Consider the following 22,377-nt stretch of genomic DNA (forward strand, 5'->3'; position numbering starts at 1 on the left):
ATACGCCGGTCCAGAGCATCCCATACATGCTCAATGGGTGACATGTCCGGTGAGTATGCCGGCCATGCAAGAACTGGGACATTTTCAGCCTCCAAGAATTGTGTACAGATCCTTGCAACATGGGGCCGTGCATTATCCTGCTGCAACATGAGGTGATGTTCTTGGATGTATGGCACAACAATGGGCCTCAGGATCTCGTCACGGTATCTCTGTGCATTCAAAATGCCATCAATAAAATGCACCTGTGTTCTTCGTCCATAACAGACGCCTGCCCATACCATAACACCACCGCCATCATGGGCAACTCGATCCACAACATTGACATCAGAAAACCGCTCACCCACACGACGCCACACACGCTGTCTGCCATCTGCCCTGAACAGTGTGAACCGGAATTCATCTGTGAAGAGAACACTTCAACATGCCAAACGCCAGTGAATGTGAGCATTTGCCCACTCAAGTCGGTTACGACGACGAACTGGAGTCAGGTCGAGACCCCGATGAGGACGACGAGCATGCAGATGAGCTTCTCTGAGACGGTTTCTGACAGTTTGTGCAGAAATTCTTTGGTTATGCAAACCGATTGTTTCAGCAGCTGTCCGAGTGGCTGGTCTCAGACGATCTTGGAGGTGAACATGCTGGATGTGGAGGTCCTGGGCTGGTGTGGTTACACGTGGTCTGCGGTTGTGAGGCTGGTTGGATGTACTGCCAAATTCTCTGAAACGCCTTTGGAGATGGCTTATGGTAGAGAAATGAACATTCAATACACGAGCAACAGCTCTGGTTGACATTCCTGCTGTCAGCATGCCAATTGCACGCTCCCTCAAATCTTGTGACATCTGTGGCATTGTGCTGTGTGATAAAAGTGCACCTTTCAGAGTGGCCTTTTATTGTGGGCAGTCTAAGGCACACCTGTGCACTAATCATGGTGTCTAATCAGCATCTTGGTATGGCACACCTGTGAGGTGGGATGGATTATCTCAGCAAAGGAGAAGTGCTCACTATCACAGATTTAGACTGGTTTGTGAACAATATTTGAGGGAAATGGTGATACTGTGTATGTGGAAAAAGTTTTAGATCTTTAAGTTCATCTCATACAAAATGGAAGCAAAACCAAAAGTGTTGCGTTTATATTTTTGCTGAGTGTATGTACAGCACTTTGGTCAGTGTAAACTGTGTTTAAATGTGCTTTAGAAATAAATTTTACTTACTTACTTACATTTGGCATAATTCATTTGTTCCAACAACCATTCTGCTGTAAATTGAGTGGAGAGAGTATACAGCACCTCTACAGGTGCCAAGGTGTGTGGTATGGATGAAAACAAGCACCACCTGTTTCTTGGGCTGACACTAATGCAATGACACAACAGAATAAGAAGCAGCTTGTGGCAGTCCATACAGTCACGTCTCACCATAGATTTCATTCCACAATCCAAAAAAAAGCGAGGCGCCGGAGTGTTTGCTGCTCTTCTCGATAAATTCTGTTGTCCATTTTTAATAACTGATTTTTCAACCTCTCCAAGCAGGTTGAAGGCTCAAGTGAAATTGTGAGTGTAATTTAAGGATATGACCACCTAAAACCATCCCCAATTTATTTTAACTCTGTATGTATTGCAGTGCATTGTACACAGGAAATTTTTGCTGAGTAAAATTTACTCTGCTGGGATAGCATTTGATCCCAGTCTAAATAGATTAAATTACACTCCATCATAGAGTGAATCACCTTGACAGTTGTCGCAGACAGAATGGTCCACCCTGCCTCCACTGTGCATGTGTCATGCTGGAGTCCACCCACCTGTGTGACGCAGAGTCTCTCCACCCAAAGTGATCAAATGGATTAATGGGATTATTAAACAGATCAGATGACAAGGTAAAACCTCTTCAGTCATTCTAAATTCAGTTTTAAGCAAAAACGAGGCTTTAAATGGTGACACTTTGAAATGTCCGACGCGCAGTGAAGGCATCACCTAACAGCTTGTGCAGCTGCACCGCTCTGATTGCTTTCTCCATCTGTTATTATGGAATAATGATGAATTTATGCGGATAGGTTTGTTGTACAAAAGCTTCAGATATCTGTTGCTCATGATGATGACTGGAGTGCGGTTTTAAGCAGAAATTAGGTGATTTTCAGTGAACAGTGGCTGATGACGTAAGCGCAGTGAAGGCGGGGCTGACAGAGGACCGTTGGGTCTGTGACACCATCTGTTCAATGCAAGTGGTTTTACTCCAATAAGAGTTGATTTTACACTGTTTTGAGTTGATTTAGCTCTGTGATAGAGTATAATTCACTCTATTTGGACTGGGATCAAATGCTATCCCAGCTGAGTAAATTTTACTCAGCAAAATTTTCAGTGTACACACAGTGAGACCTGCTGAACCCAAATGCTAATTAGATTGCAAATATGCATGCATGAGCTGAGAGCAGATGACTTTTTTTGCATTTTTAGTCTAAATTCATGCATGTTGCACAATACGTCATCCAATGAAAAAATGTACATTCAGTGCAGGCAGTCCTTAGGAGACTGTCTGGTCGTGTTCATTTAGAAATTCTGATGGAACAACAAAAAAAGTCACTTTTCACACTATTTGATTTATTGCAGATAAACTGTTCTCAGTAACATTCTCTCAAATTTTGCATAAAGATTCTTTGGGAGGCTGCCTACAGACAAAAACAACCCCCCCCCCCCCCCCCCCCCCCAAAAAAGGGCCATTTTAATATGAGATAATATGGTTTGCTGTGCAGTAATTGTACTAACATACCGTGTAATAAGTCATGTATATATATTTAGTGAAATTTCAGTATTATTTCATTAGTATGTTAGCGCCATCAAGACTCAGGATTTATAGACAGCTTGGTGAAACTGGCTCCACTGTTAATCAATGAAATCACCTGCTGGAGTCAGTGGCTGCAAAGAAAACCTTTGGAATGACTTTGGACACCACTGGCCTAACCTGTTCTGCCAACAGTTGCTAAGTTCATTCAAGTGTGTTCAGCGACAGAGCTAACAGAGACCTGAATGAGTTTGTTGCTGTTTTTGCCATAAAAAAGATTTTAATCACTGAATTGCTCTTCTTGTTCTCTCTCTCTCTTGTACTAGATATGGCTTTATTACATTTGAGACTCAAGAGGATGCACTGAAAGTCCTACATGTTGTAAGTAAAGTCTGACAGTATATGCTGCAAATGTTATTGCGTACAAGTCTGATTTACCTGGCTTCATTGTCTCATATTTGTGAAAGGCTGATGGAATCTGGATCATGGACAAAAAGCTCAGAATTGGTCAGGCAGTCCGCAAGCAGCAAGCTTCAGGAAAAAGTTAGTCAACTAATTTTACATACTATATATTTATTAATGCACTTGTCACTGAGACTTGACAATTATGTTAACTGTACACAGAAAGTTTAATCAGGTTTTCTATGACTCAAGTATCATATCGTCACATTATATCAAACTTTATTCTTTACTTTTGAACATACTTTGTAAGCAATCCCTCCAATGGTTGTTTTAGTCAATCAGTGGCTTTCAGAGTGGCCTTTTATTGTGGGCAGTCTAAGGCACACATGTGCACTAATCATGGTGTATAATCAGCATCTTGATATGGCACACCTGTGAGGTGGGATGGATTATCTCAGCAAAGGAGAAGTGCTCACTATCACAGATTTAGACTGGTTTGTGAACAATATTTGAGGGAAATGGTGATATTGTGTATGTAGAAAAAGTTTTAGATAACTCATACAAAATGGGAGCAAAACCAAAAGTGTTGCGTTTATATTTTTGTTGAGTATATTTTCATCAGGATTTATTCTGTCATGTTTTTCTTGTCACTTTGTTCTTGTTATGATTCACTAGTTATTTTGTTTTCATCATATGGTTATTCTCTGTTCTGTTTTGATTTGTCACTTTGTTTTCTTTGTTACTTTATACTTTGGCCTTTCATTCTGTTCTAGTTGTTTTCAGTCATTGTTTAAGTTATCACTTGTTCCTCTTGGTTATAATATTTGTTGTACTGTTATGTCAGGATTTGTTCTGGTTATTGTTTGGTCACTGTTTTTTCTTATGGTTTGTCTTACTGCCTTGTTTTCTTAAGTCAGTTTGTGTTTAATGTCATTTTAGTATCTTGCTCCATGTCTCCTGTTCTAGTCCGTTTTGCCAGTTCATGTTTAGTTTAGTTCTCATGTTCATGTTTGGTTCCTGTTCACAGAAATATTATATTCGGTTGTAGCTTTGTTCTTATTTCTGTTTCACCCCACATCCTGCACCTGCATTCTTGTCTTCATCTCTCACACCCAGTTAATTATGTTCACACCTCTGCACCTGCCCTGTCTTTGTCTTTCGTTTTGTTTCTGTCTGCTTTGTGTCACTCATGTATTCCTGTAGCTTACCTCACTTCTCTTTGAGCACTCTCCTCCTTCCCATCGTGCACAGCATCTAATCTTCATTCACTAGCCACACCCCTTTCTAGAGTCTTCCCCTCATGTGCACCTCATTGACACCACCTGTCCCTCGTTTCACTCTAATTAGTTCACATGCACTTCACTGGCAGATTTTTTTCCCAGCACACTTTCCAGCCTTCCTGTTCTCTGTCCTGATTAGTCTTGCCGTGTACCAGTTCTTTGCTCTGAGTTTCTTGACCGTGCCTTTTTGCCTCAGCCTATATGCCAGTGTTTTCCTGTGCCTCAGACCCCTGCCTGGAGATGACTGCATTTTTGCCTCACTCTGTTTGTGCCTCTGCTCCGTTTTCTGATAACCTGTGTACCGAACCTCTGCCTGAATTAAAAACGCCGACTTCTTATACCTCAAAGCCTGGTTTGGGAGTTTGTATTGTGGGTCCACCCGCTCCTGGTGTCGGACAGCCACCCGCCTTGACAGTACAATCTGGCCAAACAGTGGACCCAGCGAACTCCTCATCTGCCGTAACAGTCAAAGGCCTTGCCACCATCAGAGACATTTTTTTCTGAAATCGAATTCTGTTTTGACTGTTATAGAGCTTGTTTTACTCCCAAGAAGAAATTTGATTATCTCAACCAAGCCCTTGACCTTGTTGAGACCAACGCTTGGCTGTATCAAATCAAATCAAATCAATTTTATTTATATAGCGCCAAATCACAACAAACAGTTGCCCCAAGGCGCTTTATATTGTAAGGCAAAAGCCATACAATAATTACAGAAAAACCCCAAAGGTCAAAACGACCCCCTGTGAGCAAGCACTTGGCGACAGTGGGAAGGAAAAACTCCCTTTTAACAGGAAGAAGGCTGTATGACTTTTTTGCTGACCTGGACAATCTGGGTGAGGTTTTTGCTGTCGAGAAACTACCAGCCTGGATTGGACAGCCTGAAGGCCATCTGGCGTCCAGCCTCCCATGCACTGACTGATTTCGAGTGGGATGACAAAGATGACAATATGTCATCTGAGGCTGAAGGTCAGGCACTTCATACAGGGCTACTATCCTGTTCAAAATACAAGACTTATTTTTTGAATATCAGGACTGCCGCAGCTAGCGGAGCAGACAGCTTATTTTTTCAGAGTTGGATCAGATCTTCCCCCCAGGAAGCGAACATTTGCAAACGTCAAACAAACATTCATAGAACGTTTGTTTACTGTTCAGCAAGTTTGCGAATGTTCATATGTTTGTGATGTTTGTCTAATGTTTGCATGTAAGCAAACATTTGCAAAAATCAATCAAATGTTTATAGAATGTATGCTTAATGTTCAGTGTGTTTGCGAACATTCACATAATGTTCATGTTGTATGTGTAAAGCTTGCCTCTAAATAAAAGTATATATATTCCCAAAATTTTGTAAAAATTTCATATTACAGGAAAACATTAAATATCATTTGCTGCCTACAGAAAGTTAATGTTGGACTACATTTAAATTATGTGTGCAATCATAGGTAGAATAAACAATAGGAAATTATTTAAACACTCTAGCTACCATGGTAACCAATAATTTGTTGATTTATGATTTATTCAGGCCTACTGAATATAGAATTTCAAGATTACTGTGATAAACTGACAGAGCTAACTCAGAAACATGTCTTGGGGCAACTTGCATTAACATGTATTCTGTTAATTGGTATATTAATTTTTGCAAAATAATTTGTCACTACAGACTGTGATTGTCAGCTACCAAAAATATGTTTTTTTTTATGGAAACAGATTGCAGTGGCAGCTTATTATCCAGACGTCCCACAGACCTGAGTTACATACATTTTGCCAAATTTTCTAAAAGCATAATATCTTTAGCATTTTTGGAAATAAGGAAAATACATTAAAGTTATTAAAAATTGATTTACAAAATGATGTTTTCAACATGTATGAGCAGGAAACATTGACATTTAAATAAAACAGCTCATTGACAAAAAAAAGCTTGCAGTGCTCTCCACCTGAGTTGGGTTAAAACCCGCTGTTTAACAAAGAAGAAAAGAAGACTTAGCTAACTAACAACGCTGCATGCTCTCCGTTCTCTTTTGGCAAATAGAAGTTTATGTTCAAGACGTGAATTTGCCTGTTCAGTCTCTATACTATGATTAAGAGACCACTGAGAGCAGAAGAGGAGACTAACGCTGGAAGATCATCGACTGGATCACAGAAAACCAACACAAAGCTACCACGAGTTAGCAGCTAGCTTCAAATGCCGGGGCCTTCCTACAGTCATCATGACGCTGTGACTATCAAAAGACTTTAAGGTAATGGAACCTGATGTGAGCACAAACTCATTTTAGCCCGAAAAGACAGAACTTGCTTGAAGCTTGATTATGCCAGACATGGACTAATGGGAACCAAACCAACACATTTTTGACTAGCACGGAGCTAACGTTAGCCACAGGAGGCACAGGCCTAATTCATATTTTGTCCATGTTTCAATTTATTCTGATATTAAGCCAGAAGCCTAAAGGTGTCAATAAGGTGTGTGGGCATCTCACTTCCAAGGACATGCAGGTTGGGTGAATTTGAAACTTTATAATTGTCCAGGTCACTTATAAAAGAGGTCTCGATCTCAAAGGGACTAATTTGCTTAAATAAATGCTAAATTTAAAATATACATAACTTTTTATGACCATGACTAAAATATATACTCTGTCTTTTCTTAGGTGTTGATGCAATTACAGTTTAAGTAATGTCAGTGCCCAGAAAGAGACTTTATGAAGTCTGATTATTATTTGCCCCCCCAACAGCAACCATGCCGGCTGCCTTAAGAGTTGCTAAATCACTGAATCCTCCATCTGACCAGTCGGTTGAGTGTATGCCTGCAGTTGATTCACATCAGCGTCATCCTTATTCAGAGGTTTGTACTATAATGCTTAAATAAGATTGTACAGTATCTTGTGCCAGTAGATTCTAAAAATTCACATTTAGCAAGCAAAATATTCAAAATTTCTGACAAATATTCTGTTCTATTTGGGATATAATTTGAAAATACAGTAAAATCTGCCAGTAATAAAGTTGTATATACTAACTTTCCTTATTTAAAGAAATAATTTACAGGCTCTGTTACTTAATAAACATGTTTATTTATTGCTGATATAAAGTTACAGAATTCCTTTTATAAAAACTCATAATGTTTCATTTGCATAGTGTGTGCATACTGTCTATGGTACCATACACTTGAAACAGAAGGACTTCTATGCTATACTACCACCTTACCTGGGGTGGAAAAAGTGATCTGTCCAAACAAAAATTATTTTATTTATTTATTTACTGGGGGGGGGGGGGATTCTTTTGGTCGGTAAATAGACCTCAGAAAGCACCAGAGTTAGGGCTGAAACGATGAGTCGAGTAACTCAAATAATTCGATTACAAAAAATGTTTGAGGCAAATTGTGTCTCGAAGCTTCATTTAACGTTGTAGTACATATGCTAGGCCTGTGTGTGGCGCTGCAACATCCGCAGGAAAAAAGAAAAAGGCAAGCATAACAGCTAATCAAATTAGCAACGATAGCTACCGCTTTCCAACGTGAGAGTAAAATAAAGCCTTTTAAGAGAAAGATGGTTCACGCTGATCATCTGAAATAGACTTACTGTGCATTTAAAGCAAAGCAGTGTGTTTGTCTAGTTTTAAAAAACACACGGTCTGCTCTACCTGGGAAGGGACTATTGACCCGGCGGCTGGCTGCTGTCTCTCTGCCCAGTGTGAGGAGCTCTCAGACCGGGCAAGTCACAGCTGTCCCCGCAAGCAGCAGAAGTCCAGTCTTTCTTCTGTGTTTCCCTCAGACTCACACTGAGTGTGTGACTTTTTAATTTTTGCGTTTTTGGGCAACACTTCACAAACACGGTAACTTAAAATAATAAAAAAAAAACTGACTGCGATGCTTGCATGTTCAACCTCCAGCTGAAATGCATCTGCTGAAGAGAAAGAGGGATAAAAAAAAAATCACGCAGGGACCCAGTCCGTCAACCTTTATTAAAAATTAAAAACAAAAACCTTAAAAATGGTTAATTTTTTACAAATTGGAGAAAACAAAATAGAAGGCACATCCCATCGCCATTTTAGCAAATTGCCAACACTTTGGCACAGTGACATTGTGCCATTGCTTTTGGACAGCCCTGGACTATTGATGTTGTTTAAAACGCAAAATTAATTGCCAGAATAATCGATAGAATACTTGACTACTAAAATAATCGATAGCTACAGCCCTAACCAGAATGCATTCGAGATTTCACATTTTTCTGGGGGACAACCACCAGACCCCGGCACGGCCTTGCCAAGATCTTTCAAGTTTTTAATTTTTTTTGTTTTTTTCATGGCCGACTTTCATCACTCAGTTAGAGACAGGGGTGGTGGCCAAGTGGTTAATGCGCTTGGTTTCAGTGCAGAAGGTTCCGGGTTCCTGCCACATTTCTCCATGTACTGTGGAGTTGCATCAGGAAGGGCATCCGGCATAAAACCTATGCCAATTCAACATGCAGATCCACCTCAGATTTGCTGTGGCGACCCCGAGTGCAAACAAGGGAGCAGCCAAAGGGACTTACTTACCTACTTACTTTCATCACTCAGTTCATTCACAGATTTGTCCATGCTCATGATGAAAGGTCAACAGCATTGGTTTAATCATTTGTGAAGCATAGGATTTAATGTGAAGTGAGAACTTTTAAGGTTGTAACATATGGATATATATACATTTTGTGTTCCAGGAGAAGCAGAATGACATCATTCACAGTATCAAACAGCTGAATGACAAAGTTGATGCACTGCATCCTTTGACCGTCCCTGAAAGTGTTGGTTCCCAGACATACCAGGAGAGAGAACAATGTGGACCCTGCTGAGACGATTATCCAAAGAATGGCCAGCTAAACCAGAAGTATGGGCTTGAACCAATTACAAGCAGTGCCTGGAAGTAATGGGCCTACCAGTAAAGTCACTCAAAGAAGTGAGTTAATCTGTTTTCTGTTTGTTAGATCCTCATCACTTTAATAAAGTTTTGCTGTTTCATTTTTTACACAGTATATTATGAAACATGCTGTATTTATGGAAATATGGTAACTAAAAGTCCTTTCACATTGCATGCTTTATACGCATCAGGCAACGCGTCACGTCAATGCCTCCCACACCCCCGATGTGTTGCATGTGGCAAGGAGGCGGAGACTTTCGCTCAGATTTTTTTTTTCTCTCCAGAGGAAAGCTGAGTGATCGCCATGTTGTATGTGCGTCGACGAACCATGAAAAAGCTTTAATACAGCAATCAAATTTTGAGGTTTAAAAAAACATTTGCAAGGATTTTTCTTCAGAAAAACGCTCTGTATAAATGAGCAGTCCTGTGACACCTTTCTGTTTTGTAGAGATCAGTGATTTCTGCCACGAGTCTTCCATGTTTGGACCTGACACGTTTCTATTGGACAGTGTGTTGTTTTGTCACAGTCCAGAGCGGCAAAAGTTGGATTGGGTTGAACTTTGACAACGTCAGCCTGTTGACAAACAGGAATGTGCACACTCCCGGCAGAAGCGTTGGTTTAGCTCAGCTTTTGACGCGATGCTTCAGATACCTCTAAAAAGCAACGTATTTCATTGAAGATAATGCTTTTTAGACAAATTTGTGGTGCCTCTGATGCTTGCAAAGCATGCGGTGTGGAAGGCCCTTGACACAAATAGCAGTGGGTACAGAGGATTAATCATTTTTGTCTGATCTGCTTTCACCTGTGTGGTATACCTAATTGATAACTAAATTGAGAAAATTCTGGAAGCAATATAAACAGCTTGTTAAAAATATAGGGCCTGTCCAATAAGGAGTTGAGTTGAATACCAGTTATGACCATGACGCTCAAATTATACAGTATCTGAACAGTAAAATATATATAATTGCTTGTGACTAACAAAGGAAATTTTCAACTTGCAGCTCAAGAGTGCTAATGACAGACTTGATGGGAAGGACAAGGGAACCAGGCACCAGAGGAATGCCCTAATCAATACCTTAACTGCATACACCCCTGGAATGGAACAAGGGAAGGATACAGTAACAATCATTGTCAGGGGCTGCTTGAACGCTACGGCTCCTGTTTATCTTTGGCAGTCAGGACAAGTCAGGAACTGTCAAAGGCAGCCTTGCCAGGGATGTGCCACAAATTTACAGAGTTGTCATGGCGGCTGCAATAAATATCACATCAATGGACAGTACTACCATCATTTCTACAATTGTGCCATAATCTGAAGATGTCCTATCCAAGCAGAATCAAAGAAGTATAGACGAGACCATCCTGAACTTTTTCCTAACCCAGATTACAGTTTTGAAAAACTGTCAAATCAGTTGCAAATCAGTTTGGTTTTTTTTTGGGGGGGGGGGGGGGGGGTGAGTTGACAGCCAGTCACAGTAGAGAGGCACTGTGACGTCTGGTCTCTCTTTGGCTGCAAATCCAACATGGCAGAATCTGCTCCAAAACAGCTTCATTTCTGTGTAAATCTAACATGTCTATCATATATTATGCAAAAGCTACTGAAAAACACTTAGAAAACTGAAAACACTGTTTTCACAACCTGATAACACCTCTGCTGTAATTTACAAGGAAAAGCCACCAAGACACTCAGACAACTCAGGAGAAGTTATAGGCTTATGTGGCTGTGATTGGAGAAATTGTGCACAGTGCACTTTGCATTTTGCATCACTACTCTTAGCTTCATAGTGGAGTAGAGCACAGAAGGATTTTCTTTCACCAAAACAGATCAAATCCAGGTTTGCATCTCAGATGTATCTTCTGGCAAATTGTATTGTAGCTAAACTTTCAGGTCTTTTTAAGAAAATCCTCCTCTGTACCACTTCATCATGAAGATGGATAACTGGTGATACAAAATGCAAAGCTTGCACTGTGCATAATTTCTCCAATCACAGCCACCTAAGCCTATAACTTCTTCTGGGTTGTCTGGGTGACTTGGTGGCTTTCCTCACTCTTCTTCTTGCACAGTCACTCAGTTTTTCAGAACTGTCTATGCAGATTTAACTTAGAGTACCATATTGTTTGTATTTCTTCATAATTGATGTAAATAAAGTCCAAAACATTCAGTGGCAGCTTTACCCTCAGAGAGCCTCGTCCACAACTACCACAAAAGACAGGCAGTACATGGTATTAAGAACAGGGGTATGTAAACTTTTGATCAGGTTCATTTGGGTAGTTTGTGTTGGCATTATGATTTGAAAAGAGTAAACAGTTTGTCAATAAATGGCTTCACCCAACCATGAACCATGAGCGAAAAAGTTTTTGTGTTATCGTTCATATTCTCTGAAAAATGGCCAAAAAACAAAACTTTTGCCACAGGGTATGTAAACTTTTGGCCCCGTGTGTGTGTGTATTACACTTAGCACTGGGATACCAATTAAGTAATTAAGAAGACTGCTCATATGGCTGAGGGTATTTTATATGATATGAGGGTGTTTATATTCTATAATATCAAAACTTTTGGGCAGATTAGCAGCAGCATTTAATTTGCTTTGTACGTGGAATATTTTTGATAAAATTTAATTTTACCTCCAGAGAAACCTTTTCTCTGGGATCAAACATAAATTAATAATTTTGTATTTTTGTATATTTTTTTCATCATGAATTTCCTCAGGAAATTTGATAGGAATATGTTTGTGTTAAACTGTTCAGTTTCGCTCTGATGTGTATTCAATTGCATTGTCGTATCTGACTGTCATACTGAGTCTTCAAATCTGTGATTAAAAACAGAATATTTTCTCAGGGAATTTATTGATAGTAATGTGTTAAAACTGTCTACAGCTTTGCTCTTAAATATGATTTTTATTAATTGTATGCAGATGTCTAAAAGATTGTTGTAGTTTTTGTTTCAAGCGGTGATTTATGTTTAAGTTGAATTTATTTGTGCTCCTAAAATGTGTATTATCAGTTGTATGTAGATCAATAAATTATTATTATTTTTTTTTTTTTAGGTTTCATTATTATTTCTAGAAGATTTATTCTTATTGTGTCTGAACATTTTTTTGGAGTAGCGTCTGTGGTTTACTGCTTAACAAATCTTTTGTAAAGTAAAATTTTTCATTTTATGTGCTTTTTGAGCAATGATGTTTAATTCTGTAAAGATGAATTCCATCATTTAATCTGTGAGCAATTAAGTGATTTCAGAAGTTTCTGCAGTATTGATTTTATATGTGAATTCCACATTGCAAGTCACTATTGGAATAAAACCTATTGAATTTTAAAACATGAAGTTTTAATTTTTTTGTTCGCAATAGGAACAATCACAAATATTGTATGTAATTGAGCAAGAACATTGCACTAACATCATATGAACAAAGAATGAGGACAGGTAATGTTCACATTCGAACATTGTACAAATGTTCATTTAATGTTCTGCTGCAACTGTTCATATGGTGTTTGTGAATGTTTGCATAATGTTAATTGAATGTTCGCATGCAAATATTACCTGTCCTCATTCTTTGTTCATATGTTGTTCGTGCAGTGTTCATGCCACGTTTGCAAATGTTCTCATGCAAACGTTCAATGAACATTCAAAGAACGTTTGGTTTCCGGGTTTTTTTTTTGCTGAGCCTGAACTGTTATCCGCATTTCCAGAGTTAAGAGATATAAAAGAGCAGTTCAAGCAGGGTTGGGTTCCTCCTTGTATTGATGACCCGATCGACTTTCTGTTTGAGTCTGAGATAACTAATGCCTGCAATGAGGAACTACGCATAATCACGCTCTGACGCCGCCATCACTTTCAATGGGCATGCAACGACACAAAACCTGGCCACAGCTGTCCTACCTGCAATTCCAGAAGTGCAGCCTCAGACCGATCCTGCCCGAGGTACCTCCAGTTCTTGCCCCTCGACGTTCTACGGTACAGGAAGCAACAGAAAAGCACCAGACCGGAGGACTGACTTCACTGCAGAGTTCCACACGGAAATCTGCGCCACCTCTCCCTCATCCAGTGGCCGTTCCACGCATACTGCATTCCCGTCCACTGCTGCTGGCTCCTATCAACTCTGCCCCAACAGATCGAAGCTCCAACGTTGCCTGACACTTGGCGGTGAAGGATTCTCCGGAACCACCAATTCTGTTTTCCGGTCCTGTCCCATCTGTCAAGCCATCAGGAAAGTCCATATCGCTGCCACAAATAGCAGCACGCAAGTGAAATTTATCTCAGTTCCACATGACTGGAGTTGCTGAGATGTGGCGTGCCGTTGGCTCCCCCCACAACACTTGTGTGTGTTGTGCCCCCCCACGTGCATGCGTCTGATTCCCCCCACAGGCAACGCACATCTCATCTGATCTCAGAGGGACACTTTGGTCTGTCTGCTGAACGGACGGGGGTGTGGCAGTTGTTGACATCTCTGGTCCTGGACATCAGAGCTGCAGAACACACACCGTGTGTTGATGGATGCACGTGTGCGCGCTTGCTGTACTCACATCGGAAACATAAAAGCATATATCACTTGCGATGGGTTGGAGAGCGCGCACACTGACAGGTCCAGCCAGACTGAAGCGTCAGTTTATGTGGACATGCAGCAGGCGATCTGAACGTCATGTCTGTCTGACAGCACAGTAAGCGGGGCACCGCAGGGCCAACAGTACGACAAATACGCCAGTTTCAGTCACATATCAGCAGAAATATACAGTAGTAAATGCTGTTTGGTCAGTTATCAGCGCTTTTTTCTTTTTTGAGAAAATGCGTTTATCTGCTTGTTGATTTTAGCCATTTCACACTCCTTTTACAAGACAGTGATTGTGGTGCAGTGATAGAGTTGCCATCTGGTAATTAGAATGCGTGGGTTGTGTTTTGTTTTGTTTTTTTAAACCAGGGTTATTTAACCGCAGAGTTCTGTATTTCGTCCCCCTTTATGTATTATTTATATCAACCCAGTGATATTCACTAATTATACATCTGGTTTTATTTAATTTTCCTCCAAATCAGCAGTGTGATGTGGTGCAGCTCGTCCCATGGAACACAGTGCGAGCCACTGCAGCAGCGTGAGCTGCTGTTCCTGCTCAACAGACACCATCGCATGCACGAACCGTCACGCTGGCGTCGTGCAAGCTTGCTCGTCAGCGCAATGTTTCGTGGTGCGCTAATTTCGAACTGTTTCGCGCTGTTTCACCATTTTTGTCCAAACGATATCCAAAGTTCTCACTATGTGTGATGGGGCCCTAAAGTTTCCAATTCATCTAACCTTATTCAAAGCGTTCTGACACATATTCCTGATGCACAGACCCCCTGGCATTTTCAGGTGCATGCTTTAGTTTGATAAAAACCTTGCAGTTTGTGACCCAGACTGCATGAATTTTGCCCTGTTTTCTAAGCAGCCTTGCTTTCCTGGCAATGTCCGCATTACTCTTGGTTAGGGTTGCCACCTTTCAGAGACGAAGATAAAGGACACCCACCACGGCTTCTCTGGGCCACTACCACCACCCAAGGAGTGGTATATGTGATTTTGAAGAAAATCATTTAGTCATACTTAATGCCTTAAGTGCTTTATTAACACAAAACTGTTAACGATAAACTGAGCAGTCACTGAAGTGTGCAGTAATAAACATACAGTGAGGAAAATAAGTATTTGAACACCCTGCAGTTTTGCAAGTTCTCCCACTTAGAAATCATGGAGGGGTCTGAAATTTTCATCTTAGGTGCATGTCCACTGTGAGAGACATAATCTAAAAAAAAAAATCTGAAAATCACAATGTATGATTTTTTAATAATTTATATGTATGTTACTGCTGCAAATAAGTATTTGAACACCTACCAATCAGCAAGAATTCTGTCTCTCACAGACCTGTTAATTTTTCTTTAAAAAGCCCTCTTATTCTGCACTCTTTACCTGTATTAATTGCACCTGTTTGAACTTGTTACCTGTATAAAAGACACCTGTTCACACACTCAATCAATCACACCCCAACATGTCCACCATAGCCAAGACCAAAGAGCTGTCTAAGGACACCAGGGACAAAACTGTAGACCTGCACAAGGCTGGGATGGACTACAGGACAACAGGCAAGCAGCTTGGTAGAAGACAACAACTGTTCCATCCATCCATTTTCTTCTGCTTTATCGGGAGTCGGGTTGCGGGGGCAGCAGCTCAAGCAAAGCCGCCCAGACCTCCCGATCCACACACACACCTCCCCCAGCTCCTCCAGGGGAACCCCAAGGCATTCCCAAACCAGCCGTGAGGCGTAGTCCCTCCATCATGTCCTGGGTCTTCCCCGGGGCCTCCTCCCGATGGTACATGCCCGGAACACCTCTCCAGCGAGCATCCGGAAAAGATGCCCGAGCCACCTCAACTGGCTCCTTTCGACGTGGAGGAGCAGCGGCTCGACTCTGAGCTCCTCCCGAGTGACCGAGCTCCTCACCCTATCTCTAAGGGAGTGCCTAGCCACCCTGTGGAGGAAACTCATCTCGCCCACTTGTACTCGCGATCTCGTTCTTTCGGTCATGAGCCAAATCTCATGACCATAGGTGAGGATCGGAATGTAGATCAATCGGTAAATCGAGAGCTTTGCCCCCCTACTCAGCTCTCTTCACCACGACGGTCTGATACAGCGGCCGCATCACTGCAGATGTTGCACCGATCCGTCTGTCGATCTCACGCTCCATCCGTTCCTCACTCATGAACAAGACCCCGAGATACTTAAACTCCTCCACCGACACCGCAAGGACACTCCACCGACCTGAAGAGGGCAAAGCACCTTTTTCCAGTCGAGAATCATGGCCTCGGATTTGGAGGTGCTGATTTTCATCCCGGACGCTTCACACTCGGCTGCAAACCGCCCCAGTGCACGCTGAAGGTCCTGATTTGACGAAGCCAACAGAACCACATCGTCCACAAACAGCAGAGACGAAATTCTGTGGTTCCCAAACCAGACCCCCTCTACACCCTGGCTGCGCGTAGAAATTCTGTCCATAAAGATAATGAACAGAACCGGTGACAAAGGGCAGCCCTGGCGGAGGCCAACATGCACTGGAAACAGGTTTGACTTAGTACCAGCAATGCGAACCAAGCTCCTGCTGTGGTTGTACAGAGACTGGGTAGCCCTTAGCAAAGGACCCCGGACCCCGTACTCCCGGAGCACCCCCAACAGGTGCCCCGAGGGACACGGTCAAACGCCTTCTCCAGATCCACAAAGCACATGTGGACTGGTTGGGCAAACTCCCATGAACCCTTGAGCACCCGATGGAGCATGTAGACCTGGTCCAGTGTGCCGTGACCAGGACGAAAACCACACTGCTCCTCCTGAATCCGAGGTTCGACTATCGGTCTATCGAGACAACAACTGTTATGAATATTTATTAGAAAGTGGAAGAAACACAAGATGACTGTCAATCTCCCTCGGTCTGGGATTCCATGCAAGATCTCACTTTGTGGTGTAAGGGTGATTCTGAGAAAGCTCAGAACTACACAGGAGGACCTGGTCAATGACCTGAAGAGAGCTGGGACCACAGTCACAAAGATTACATTAGTAACACATGAAGCTGTCATGGTTTAAAATCCTGCAGGGCAGCAAGGTCCCCCTGCTCAAGCCAGCACATGTCCAGACCCATTTGAAGTTCACCAGTGACCATCTGGATGATCCAGAGGAGGCATGGGAGAAGGTCATGTGGTCAGATGAGACCAGAATAGAGCTTTTTGGAATCAACTCCAGTTACCATGTTTAGAGGATGAGAACAACCCCAAGAAAACCATCCCAACCGTGAAGCATGAGGGTGGAAACATCATACTCTGGGGGTGCTCTTCTGCAAAGGGGACAGGATGACTGCACCGTATTGAAGGGAGGATGAATGGGGTCATGTACTGTGAGATTTTGGCAAACAACCTACTTACCTCAGTAAGAGCATTGAAGATAGGTCATGACTGGGTCTTCCAGCATGACAGTGACCCCAAACACACAGCCAGGGCAACTAAGGAGGCACTCCGTAAGAAGCATTTCAAGGTCCTGGAGTGGCCTGGCCAGTCTCCAGACCTGAACTCAATAGAAAATCTTTGGAGGGAGCTGAAACTCCAAACCTGAAAGATCTAGAGAAGATCTGTATGGAGGAGTGGACCAAAATCCCTGTTGCTGTGTGTGAAAACCTGATGAAAAACTGCAGGAAACATTTGACCTCTGTAATTGCAAACAAAGGCTACTGTACCAAATATTAACATTGATTTTCACAGGTGTTCAAATACTTATTTGCAGCAGCAACATACAAATAAATTATTAAAAAATCATACATTGTGATTTCCGTTTTTTTTTTTTTTTTTTAGATTATGTCTCTCACTGTGGACATGCACCTAAGATGAAAATTTCAGACTCCTCCATGATTTCTAAGTGGGAGAGCTTGCAAAATCGCAGGGTGTTCAAATACTTATTTTCCTCACTGTAAATCTTAATGAAAACAGACTAATAATGTTAATCTTTAAAGTGAGGACGTTTTTACTTAAGAGGAAATAAAAAATAAAAATACTTGTATGCCTGCAGTTTGCCTTGTACCGATTGCCACTAACACTGTCAAGCCAGGGGTTCGACTCTTCCCACTCACGTTTGTACATTTGCTTCTTTGGATGTAGTGGATTTTCCTCGTTACAGGACCTGATGTGAGGTACAGAGCTGACATTGTCAGCCCTTAATATTTGCTGCGTTTTATTTTGTTCATTATTCTGTTTTGGTGAGTGTGTGTGGGACATTTATGAAAATATGGAACAGTTTACGTCCCGTACTGATTCAATACAGGACGCAACAATGAATTGTCAAATAAAGGACAATTCTGTATTTTAAGGGATGGGTGGCAACCCCACTCTTGGTAAGATGACAAACTTTTGTGCCTTTCAACTTCCTTCCCTGTTTGAGTAGTTCAGTTTTGTGCCTTCTGTTTGCAAAGCAGATGATAATAACTGGAGTGGATGTCCTGTCCCGAGTTGGCAGAGTGGCATGCTTCGATATTTCCGTTATTAATGTCAATATGTTTACTGTTGGGAAAGTGAAGTACACGGACCCACGCCAGGGGGCGTAAATGAACGGCCAATAGGAAGTCAAATAAATGACAATTTATTATGCAAATGTGCAAACAAAACCAGATATGCTTCAGTCAATCAGTAATCAAAAGGGTGACGTGTGGGCACGCCTGAGGGTAGGAGACGTCTATCCAGAGGAGAGCCGGAACCCACGAAGTTCCACCGCCAACGGAGACCTGCAACACACCAGAGCCGCCAAGTCCTGATTCCCCCAGGTGGCCACCGCTCGGGGCTGTCAGACCCAGTACTGCTGGCAGGAACAAAAACAGGTTAAGGGTGGGTGTGTGAACACCCAGGAAATAGTCAGCAACTCACAGTAATCCTCTTGTAGGAATAAATCCAGATACTCCCAGAGTGCAGAGGAAAAACTGGAGGTCGTGCAGTGTCAGTTGTTATACTTAGTAAGTCAGAAGTGAGGAGTGGAGACGCCAACTCCTCCAACTTCCACAAACTCGGCTACAAGCTGCAAGTATAAGTCACATGTGCAAAGACTTCAGAAACAATGAATGTGCATACGGAACAAAATGGCTGAGTAGGTTTACCTGTGTGGTAAGCTGATAACTCGGCAGTTATGGTGTCCTTCCCAGGCTTTTATGAATGGTAGTGATGAGTGATGACAATCAGCTGACAGCCAATGAGCAGACCTGGTGACGTCAGAGAGGCCAACCGGCCCGTGCGCCCTCTAAGGGCCAAAAAGTGCCAGTGTGGCTGGGCGCCATCTGGTGGTGGGCCAGCAGTACCTCCTCTTCAGCGGCCCACACAACAGTTTACTATGGAGGAATGCAGTTACCTGTTCCTCTGTCGTTTTGTCATGTCCATCATCCTCAGCACTAACTCCCATTACAGCTTGTGTAAAGTTCCTATTTTTAATTTTTAGTCCAGAGATGATGACATCGTTCATACGTGTATAATGCTCCAAGTCAGACACCCAATTTTTCAGATAGAAAATTTTCTGTTCTTGTTCAGAATTTTGTCATTTGAACAGTTTGTTTTCTCCCAGCAGTTCTGTAATGATGTGGTTTTGCTTTATCAAAGAAGCCATTTCCATAGACATCATGTTCATGGACTCCTTTAATTCCTCCATGTCTTTTTGAAGGTTTTTTAAGGACATATTGCTTTCAAGATGCAGTAGATCTTGATTAAAAACACACTACTACAGTTCCCAAACACTGAATGCTATCTTACCTAGGCTAAGCTAGCTTAGCTTAGCCTGTGACATCCCGGCTTCCTCGCAGGGAGGACAAGCTGACTGCTGATGCTGGTGGCAGACTCCGACGCTGCAGTGGGCCTGGCTGGCAGCCTCCCATGAGTCGCGAGTCCAGCTGGCGGCCTTCGACGAGCCACGGGCCCGAATGACGGACACCGATGCGGCCGCAAGACTGGTCAACAACCTCCAACAATCCGTGAGCCTAGATGGGGGCACCAACGCGGCCGCGGGCCTGGTTAGTGACCTCCGACGAGCCGCGAGCCTGGATGGGGACACAAACACGAACACTGGGAGTCTCTGCACTCAATAGCCTCTTCTTGCTTCCATATTTTCAAATAGTTAAATATAATACATTTATTTAAATATAATACATTTGGTTTAAATGGACTGCATTTATATAGCGCTTTTCCATCTGCATCAGACACTCAAAGCACTTTACAAATAATGCCTCACATTTACCCCGAAGTGAGGATGCTGCCATACAATGCGATCACTACACACCGGGAGCAATAGGGGATTAAAGACCTTGCCCAAGGGCCCTTAGTGATTTTCCAGTTCCAGTTTCCAGACTTTTTTAGGCTGGGATTTGAACCGAGGATCTTCTGGTCTCTAGCCCAATGCCTTAACCACAAGACCATCAGCCTCCCCTGGTTTGTCGTTGTTGCTGCAGCAAGAGGAAAAAGCTGAAAATGTTTAACTTTTGACTGCAAGTGCCATCGCAGTGTATGGATGCTGTGCTCACAACCAATGGAGGTGGAATTTTTACCATCGTCCTCTCATTGAAAACAATGAAACATCCAGTTTACCATCTGCCAGATACAAGTAAATACAGCATAATTTGTTTACATAATAGATTTGACCGACCCACAAACAAAAAATGTATCTGTGGAAACACTTCAAAAGCAACCCAGTTCCACAAAAAAACCTCAGACCTGGCAAACCTGCTCAGTAGATTTCAGTAACCTTTAATATTACATTAAAGATTGTGGTTATTAGGAAGTATATAATTGAGGCTGTCTTCTTGTCTGTTCTGGATTATAGTGAGGTCTATAGGCATGCCTCTGCTCTTAAAAACCTAGATTCATACCCCCATCACACATACGCCAATTGAGGCCGAATTGCTTCAAAATGACACATCCGGCCACAATCGGGAAATATTGACTCGCGGTTCGAAGACCAACAGACGGCAGTCTGTGAGCATCAACATATTTGGTCCCATTTGCTCGGCTGTCCAGAGTGTGTTACACGTTCAAAACACTTTTGGTGCCATTGAGATGAACGCACATCTGATGGTGGTCTATATGTCATTTTTGTGTCATCTGATCACAGTCTACATATTCTGACAGCATCAAAACAACATCTGAAATGATCTGATCGCGGTTGATTGAGCTCTGAGATCGATCAGTCACAGCAAAGCCTGCTACCATGTTGTGCCACAGATGCCCACCTCCACTGGCTCCCGGAAATGTTGATATGTACTAACGTGTATGTGGCACACATTCATCATATACAGTGAATGTGAACAGTGCACTATTAAACTGAAAGTATGGTGTGTCGCTGCGTCTCTCTGTGGTCTCATGCGCAGTAATGCGTCATAGCGTATGTCAGGCACGGAGCTGAATGAATCTCACCGCTGTAATATGCATATTATTACCTGATCAACATCTAAACTCTGTAGGAGGTGTGATGTGGAACTATATCCCACGCCGTGACAACGTTATTAAACATAAAACTCACCTCCAGCACAGAACCATAATCCTTTCACAGCGCAGAGTGCAGAGGAAATAAACCACAGCCTGTGGTGAAAAGCCTCACCAGGCTGCAAAAGTTAAATCCCATTTGATAATCTAACCGACATCACAGTGTACAGAGTTGTGTTGTGCTCCTGAAGTGAGCAAAAAATAAAGTTCACTGGAAAGGCTGCGTCTGACACATTGTGACTGCTTGGCCCACTGCCAGCAAACTTTCAGCAAAGGTGTCCAGTGGCACGTGCATGCACTTAGTGGCTTATGCAGCCTTTATGAACACACACACACACACACACACAGCTGAGTGATAATTTCAGCCCCGTGTGTGTATGAGGGGCCTGCGCACACAGGCATGCTTCGCACTCGCGTGCACGTGCGACTGAGGAACACAGCACTGCCTCCCACTCCGGTCCTGTGTTTGCCATGCAGACGTTTGGATATCGGGCAGTCTGCAGTGCCTTTTATGGCTGTCTGACAGCAGTCTGTGTCATCTACCTGTTGTCTACATGTGCTTTGGATGCCATTGTGCAGGTGTGGATGAGATAATCTGGGTGTGTTCTGACACTGTTGACCACGCCTCTTTTCCTCCTGACTGCGTCCAATGATGGTAATATTTGCCGTTTCGGCCTGGTTCCTGCACATTCTTGCTATGTGTGACGGGGGCTTCAGTTTATCACTCTGCCAAAGTTACTGGCAACAGTTACTCCACTCATCATCATTAGTAAAGTAGTTAGTTTCTGTGCAAAAATGCCTTATTGATGGCATAGGTATGAGAATATCCAGAATGGTTCAAGGTAAAAGAAATGCAGTAGTACCTCAATGATCCACTTCTTACAATCAAGGTGATCAGATAGACATGTTGAACCTTGAAGCAAATGGGCAGCAGAAGACAACTAAGGGTGTCATTAATGTAAATGAGGCTACGTTGGACATGGGTTTACCAATTGGAAAAGCATTGCCTGGTATGATCAGTCTTGATTGCTGGTGCAACTTTCA

General features: G+C 42.4%; 1 protein-coding gene across 1 annotated transcript in view; it reads left to right on the plus strand.

Annotated features, from left to right (window-relative positions):
* Positions 1-22,377, plus strand: part of LOC117512761 (protein boule-like) — a 112,876-nt gene that overhangs the window by 27,704 nt on the left and 62,795 nt on the right. The window contains exons 4-5 of the mRNA XM_034173009.1: positions 3,099-3,153; positions 3,240-3,315. Coding sequence (XP_034028900.1) covers positions 3,099-3,153; positions 3,240-3,315 — 131 coding nt within the window. The remainder of the gene's footprint in view (positions 1-3,098; positions 3,154-3,239; positions 3,316-22,377) is intronic.

Source organism: Thalassophryne amazonica, chromosome 1, assembly GCF_902500255.1.
Source record: "Thalassophryne amazonica chromosome 1, fThaAma1.1, whole genome shotgun sequence".
Taxonomy (NCBI): Eukaryota; Metazoa; Chordata; class Actinopteri; order Batrachoidiformes; family Batrachoididae; genus Thalassophryne; species Thalassophryne amazonica.